Raw genomic sequence first — 7,349 nt, 5'->3', positions numbered from 1 at the left:
GAAAGGGTGAGGGGGGAAAGAGAGTGTAGTGGGGGAGCTGATTTTGGAGGGTGTTGTGGGTGGAGAGAAAGCCAAACAGGAAGCCAGGAATAACAGTGCAGTCCCCACTTAGGAAATATGACGAATTTGGGTCAGTAGGCAGAAAGATTAAGGACAATAAAAGCGAAAGTTTCCTTGAGCATTTCGGCATCTGTGTTTTGTATACACCCCACAACCAGATGCGTGCATGAGCGCTTTTTCCCGCTTGTGTTTTCCACATCTTCCCTGACCGTCAGCCTCTTGAAAATAGAATAAGGGGAAGGGTGTGTGTGTGCACGGATAGTTGAGTAAGAAAATGATGACAATGAGTCCACTTCTCGTCTTTCCACCAAACTAAGATTCAGAAAATCTGTGTGCACAACCTAAACACAGGGCCTCTGACTGGAGATTATTCAGCTCATTCTCAAAGACAAAATCATGAGGTTATTATTTTTGTTCCACATGTATTGTATACTATTGTATATTATTGTAAGTCAGCAACGAGCAGCCAGTACAATCACGACCTGTGCAGTGCGTTCATGGTCTGTTTCCTCCTCTGCCCCACTGTGTCAACATGCAATATATACACACTACACAAGTCAAGCCAGTCACTGAGCCAGATAATACACTGAAAATATTGCACAATGTGCCAGTGTCTGTATCTGTGTCTCTGTGTTACTGACTGTTTCCCTCTCTCTCTCCCTCTCCCTCTCTTAAAATGCATAGCTAAGAGATTCATCACAGTGACAGCTAGGGGATTTTAACAATTGCGAAAGCTGATCCTCTCACTTCTTTCCTAGAACATGCATGCACTGCCTGAGTTGCTTAATTAAAGGTTAAGTGACATTAAAAAAAGAAAAGAAAAAAAGCCCTCCAGATTCACATGTACTTTATCAGCAAGAAATGCCAGAGCAGCAAGTACTACAAGTCTTTTTCTCATCAGGGAAACTTGCCAAAGATGTTCTCACCTGCTTTTTTTCTTTCTTTTTTTTTTGCCATTTCATCTGACGAGATGTATACCAAAGGTAATAAAGTCAAAAATATAAGTTCATTCTTTCACTGGCAGCACATAAACAGAGTGGACTCGTTGTTTAACACCTAACTGTATGTGATAAAATAAATTACAGTGAGTATTCTGCTCTCTTACTCACAAGAGGTCAACACAGCAGTTGGCCCCACATGTTGGAATTGGCTTTACTAAGAATGCCAGATGCGCTTCTTGAATAACAAATAAGGGACTCGTGTCTCTTCTTGGGATTGAAACGGGAATCTTTTTCTTGGTAGGTGAATGGGCAAATCACTACACGGTGGAGCTTCTGTTCACCTATATACGTGTTTCATCATTTCTGAACGTGTCAGGGTTCTTTCAGCTTTCCTAGCCTTTCCTCTCCAATCTCACCCTATCTGCTTGGTTAAACACAATTTGAATCAATCATTTACCCTATTAATAATGCTACCCAGTATTGAGTCAAAGGATTTCCCGTGCAGCAGTGCACTGATGCATTTGACAAGAAGTTAGCGGCAGCATTAGATCTCATTCTTACAAGCAGGTGCTCTGTCATTGCACATTGCCTAGTCGCAGCAAAAAAAAACAAAGTGGTTTGACTCAAAAAGAGAATTTAAGATTTCGCAAGACAAGTGTGTGGCTGTGGGTTTAGAACAAGGATATAAATCAAAACAAGGCTGCCCTCCTCCCAGTCAAATCATCAATTCTCCACAGTCCCACCCCAGTCTTACACATCACACACTGCCTGACCAGCAGTGATGCTGTCACTTTTCCTGAGGATTTGCAGTGTATGGTACAAGTCTCGGCACTTATATATACTGGATATTGAGCAAGAGTTATAGGGTACAGTGAGAAATTGCAGCTGTAAAAAGTGAGAGGCACGTTGCTCAATGTGGACGAGCAGAAAATCCAGTCTGGCAAGTTAACCGTCAGTGGCACAGAGCATCCAGCAGGACAATCAGATCCTCTTACCTCATTGTTTCCCTCAGGAAAAGTCTTGTTTTTTTTAAAAACACTGGAGCCTCGAGTGTCTGCTGTCAATATTAGCAGGAATGCAAAGGGTTCTCACCTTTTAAGTGAGAAACAACACTTTTTTGTCACTGTTCATGTTTACGTAGCGCACTGCATGAACCCACGTGTGCAGTATGTGTTTTAGTTCCTCAAACAGCATCTCAAGATATGATGTTTTGCCCAAGAACTAACATTTTATTTGCATCCACGACACTATGCACTAAATACTTTGCATGTTGCTGTTGGGAGTTAGAAAATGAAGTGAAACTTACAGTTGAGTCTCTTGAAAAAGGTGATTTTTTAAACTGAATTTTGCCGATGGAAGGTAACTGGAAACACACAGAGACTTTGTTCCTATCTGGCTCAAGACCTGATATCCGATTTCTGCTTTCACTTCCTGATGCAAAATAAAGTTTAAGCAACAAACTAGAGGCCATGTGTACCGAAGCTGGTCTCCATCACAAGTTTGTTCAGGTTTGCATTACCTGATATCCTGGTTGGTTTGTTTTCTCCTTAGTGTGGAAATATGAGACCTGCAAAACACACTGTTTTCTTCAAGAAATATAAGGTAATTGGGAAGAAAGTATAGCATAGTCAGTATTGTGTCATGTTAAACTGAGCCAAATGTTGACTCGGTGAAGGAAATGTATATTAAACTGTGCCAGAAAACAGTGCCCTCAGGACTAAAAACGGGACCCGCTGAATAAACACGGGCAGGTGGAACACCAGCCAGTTCCAGGTATAACAAAAGCCAAGTGAGGTGCGAGACGGTTGGAGTTCAGGGTGTGCCTGGCTCGTCTGTCAGGCTGAACTTGAACAAAGTGCCTGCTTTGAGTTTATTAAACAAATGACTGCAGCTCAAACCTGAGTCATCCAGGCTTGCAGAGACTCGTTGGTAAGGTCACACACCAGGCAACAACATCACCAGGAGCTTGGATGCATGAAGTTAGTTTCATATTAGTCCTTTAGGCCAATTTACTATAGAATGAATTCCACATAAAGGGGGTGAATAGAAGGATGCTAACATGTTTGAGACCAGTGTTTTCAAATGTAGGTAAAGAATGGTCTACATATATATCTCTATCTATCTATATACACATATACATATATACATATACACACACACACACATATATATAGCTATTATAAACAGCCCAATTACAACTAAAGCATCTCACTCAATATTTCAACATTTTAAAGCCACTTAGAGTCTCCTTGACTGCATTACCTGTGTGAATAGCTGCACTGGATCCAAGCAGATGTTTAAAAGAAAAAAAAAACCCAAGAGACTGTTCTAAAGATACCGATTGTATTTGTGTATGAGCGTGACCCAATTCAGAGCACATCAGGTGCCCAGCATGCAGCAGTCACTGCAGAGGGGAGAATCGCACAGGCATCTCTTCAAGGACGAGTCTCAAGGACAACCTCAGCTCAACCTTGTGTAGACCGGCATCTTGTGCAGGAGAATCAATACGTTAAGATACTGTTGGCTAATTTGAATGATCTGCCCTTATTTTACACTTGATTGGGTACAATAGAGGGCAATGTTTCTGCAGGGCAGCAGCTCATCAGCACCACTGGGAGGCACTTTGCCGCTCGTAACTTTCTCTATTTGAATAAAACAAACAGTAGACCTCAGGATCGTATGCAAATATGGTATAAAAATTTAATGATGCTATTGTTGTTAGCATGCTTATGAAACAAAATCAGAAGAAGCATTGAAAGTGACGTGTGAGTATAAAGTACAGTAGTGCAACCTTTATCATCCCAGTTTTCCTCCTATTATCCTATCAAAACAGAAGCTTTTGGGTAGCCTGGTGTTACACCACCCAGAGGAGCAGAGTCTTTGTTTTATGGAACCTCAAATAATCAGTCATACAAAAAAAAAAAAAAAAAAAAAAAAAAAAAAACACAATAGGTAATTCATTCACTCCCAGCTACACAGAAAGGCATTCATGCATCACTCCATGTGCAATGGTGAAATGAAGAAACACACATATTCAAAAGGCTACAAATGTTTGCTCTTGATAAGCAATTAATTAACAGGCAATTCACATCATGGTATTGATGAGCATCAATTCATCAACCCAATTATTGATCAAAAAAAAAAAAAAAAAAAAAAAAAGAAAATCTAACCACTCCTCATCGTCAGAACAGGTTCACAGGCCAGCACAGTCAATCCACAAAAACAGCTGAATGCATTCCAGACAAATTTCACAGCTACTCACATGAGGCATGTAGAAAACAAAAAGCATAGCTTTTCAAAAGTGACGGGTAACTTGTGAGCAAAAGTTCTCGGGGGTGAATGAGGCAGTTTATTTTGAAGGCGCGCTTGTTTGGGGGCTCAAGAGCACTTGAGTTCAGATAGCCTGCGAAGGAGCTGCTGGCGTCTGGATTTGAGGCGCTTCTTCTCCTGCAGCTGCCGTTTCTCCCTGTTGTGCAGCTCCATGAGGTACTCTGTCGCCTGGGTCAGGATGGCCACCTTTGGCGTTTTGGCCGACTCCAGGCCGGGGATCTGATCCCGTAGGGCAAGGAAACGAGACCTGAGGTCATTCCTCCTCTTCCTCTCAAGGAAATTGTGGTTTCGTCTGCGGTCCGTGTCGTCTGTGTCCGAGTTCTGCGAAGCCTCCGAGGGGGATGATGGTTGGGAGAGATTAGCTGAAGCACCGGGTCCCATAAAGGCACGCTTGCTTGAGGGTTCTTCCTCCTCCTCCTCTTCCTCCTCATCATCCTCTTCCTCCTCCGGTTCTGGCTCACTGTCTGGGGAACGAGCAGCATAGTTGTGCTGCTGTCTGTGGACAGACATGTGAAAACGTTTGGGGCAGGGGTCCGCCCGGACCGTGATGGTGACTGGTTTTCGGACATTTACCAGCCGCACCCGGTTCTGCTTGTTCTCCACCGTGACTACATCGATCTCCTCTTCATCATCTGTTGTCACACAGACAAATAACTCATTAGTAAACACAGAAAAGGGACTCACTCTGCAAACTTGCAAATTCCTACAAGGCACTCAAGCTAGTTCAACCTTTAAAAGCAATTCCATAAAACAAACAAGCAAATCCCTATCACTCAGTGCCTGGAGTGCAGAGCAGCAGGTGAGGCACTTAGAGCGGTGGTGGTGCATGCCAGGTTCAATTCCATGGCAGGAATTGAGGCTTTAACCACTGAGCATTAATCAGCAGCTTCAATGAACACTTTATATGCTGATAGGGGACAACCCCTAATTTAGGAAATGCTTGAAAGTTATTCTCACGGTCTGTCAGTGTTTTTGAAACAGCAATAAATCATCAGCGGGTTACCCCACCCTTCTACTGCACTTGATTTCAATGCAGAGCCAGAGGAAGATAGAGAATTGGGAGGGGGGTGTAGAGCGAGAGTAGCAGGGGCGCGGTTTTTAAAATACTACACTCAGCAAGCTTCCAGCCTTTAGGTGACTGTGTCACACTTGACAACCCCACCATGCAAGTCAGACCACAGCTATGCAACCGCAGCCCCCGCTTTCCAAATTACGCACTGTTATGGGCAATTTAATCCTGGAGCAGGGCAGGGTGGGGCAAATCAGAGGCATGGCTGTATCCTTACCAGAGGAATCAGAGCGGGACTCAGAGCCAGATGACGCCGGCTTCCTGCAGCTGCTTGCGGGGAAGGTGAGAACAGCAGCAGGGTCGACGCAGTCCGTCGCCTTGATGGAGAGCAAGCTACCAGGCGAGACGCACTGCGCTTTGTTCGCTCTTGCGGAGATCTGGGGGACGGGGGAAACACCAGTGTGCCCCGCAGCCGGCGTTCTCCCATTGACCTTCTCCAGCTGCTTGCTGGCAGAGAAGCTACTCCACATGCAGTCCTGAATTATGTGGGAGCTGAGGTTACCGAATAACTCCTCGGTGTCCGGGATGAACTGACCCTCGCACTCGTCCTCCTGGCCCAGCATTTTGGAAAACACGCTGAGCCTGTCTCCCGCCGAGAGGGGGTTCAGAGTCCGGGTGGGAGACATGGGAGGGGTAGGAAGCAGCTCGAACTTTTTCCATATGTCTTCGCTTGGTGCGGTTGATTTGTAAAAATCCTCCTCGGTATCCAAATAATCGAAAAAATAGTGCGAGTCGAAGTCCATTTTCCCAGCTAATAATATCCTCCAGAGTTTATTCCCAGGAATGATCCAGTGGCACACACGAGTGGCTTCTGAAAAACGTTCTGCACAACCAGAGAGGAAATTTCAGAGAGATTAGCAATGATCTTTTTAAAGCAGCCTAGTTCCCAGCATATGCACGATCACATATCAAGTAGCCCATCCATCTAATGGGACACTATCAGGACATCGCAATCCCCCAAACAGCCTACTTTCTACAAATGGGACCATATCAATAATTGATGCCATCTTGCAGATGCTCCTCTTTGCACTGATGGACTAAAGCTGTTCAGACACATATGGTTATTAAATAATCTAGTCATGTGTGTGTGTGTGTGTGTGTGTGTGTGTGTGTGTGTGTGTGTGTGTGTGTGTGTGTGTGTGTGTGTGTGTGTGTGTGTAAACTTGGGATTTAAAACAAGTGTGAGGGCACACGAGAGGCTACAATAACTGCGTAAAAGTGCCAGACGGTATTTCCTGAATTGAAAACAGCGCTTTGTTCCACTAAGCAGCTATGTGAAGCAGAGGAGATCACTGAGCAGCCACACTGTTACTAAACAGGTCCGTTTCTTCAAGTGAAACTTTCAAAGACGAGACTACAGAATTAAACCACTTACCGGCTCTCCCCGAAATTTCCGATGCGTAATTCAGCGCACAGAAAAAAAAATAGAAATCCCCCCAACGGCAACCAAAGACCCAATTGTCTTCAATTCACGGAAATGTGATAGATAAAAACCAAACCCCGAGTTGTTTCTGGTGTGCGATCTACACGTTTTTGTTCCAGATAAATAAAACAAAAGAACACAAAAATAAGAGAGAGCCCAAAAAACGCCGGGGGTGAAACAGCACGCACTCGCCCCGGCCTCCACAATAAAGAGCCACACAGTGCGTTTTTCGCGCCAGTGGAATACCCTGTTATAAGGCGTCTGAAGCAGGGAGGAGCCTCAGCGTGCTCTGCAGCAAGCTGTAGATCCGGGTAAGCTCCCTTCATTTGCATCAGAGCCGTAGTGTGGGTGGGGTTGTTGCACAGCACCGCCCTGGCTGCTACACCAGTAATGATTACAATAACTGACACTTATTTTCATATCATTTTTCACTGTTCTTGGCAATTGTGGTCGAATGGGGAAAGAAGAATAAGGGAAGCTAGGAAATGTTTTCCGTTGCAGAAGAACAATGCAGGGCAAATGTGCT

The 7,349-nt window shown here is 44.4% G+C and overlaps 1 protein-coding gene across 1 annotated transcript; it reads right to left on the bottom strand.

Annotated features, from left to right (window-relative positions):
• Window positions 1–3,674: 3,674 nt before the first annotated feature.
• Window positions 3,675–7,035, bottom strand: LOC116322383 (protein L-Myc-1b-like). Its single transcript, XM_031742425.2, has 3 exons — window positions 6,776–7,035; window positions 5,618–6,223; window positions 3,675–4,963 (listed from the first exon to the last, which is right to left on the bottom strand). The coding sequence occupies exons 2-3, from the start codon at window positions 6,141–6,143 to the stop codon at window positions 4,380–4,382; spliced, it is 1,110 nt and encodes a 369-aa protein (XP_031598285.2). The 5' UTR covers window positions 6,144–6,223; window positions 6,776–7,035; the 3' UTR covers window positions 3,675–4,379.
• Between the last annotated feature and the right edge of the window lie 314 nt (window positions 7,036–7,349).

The sequence above is a fragment of the Oreochromis aureus genome, linkage group 19, assembly GCF_013358895.1.
Source record: "Oreochromis aureus strain Israel breed Guangdong linkage group 19, ZZ_aureus, whole genome shotgun sequence".
Taxonomy (NCBI): domain Eukaryota; kingdom Metazoa; phylum Chordata; class Actinopteri; order Cichliformes; family Cichlidae; genus Oreochromis; species Oreochromis aureus.
The sequence above is the reverse complement of the archived record's forward strand: the minus strand, read 5'-3'. Positions and strand labels throughout refer to the sequence as shown.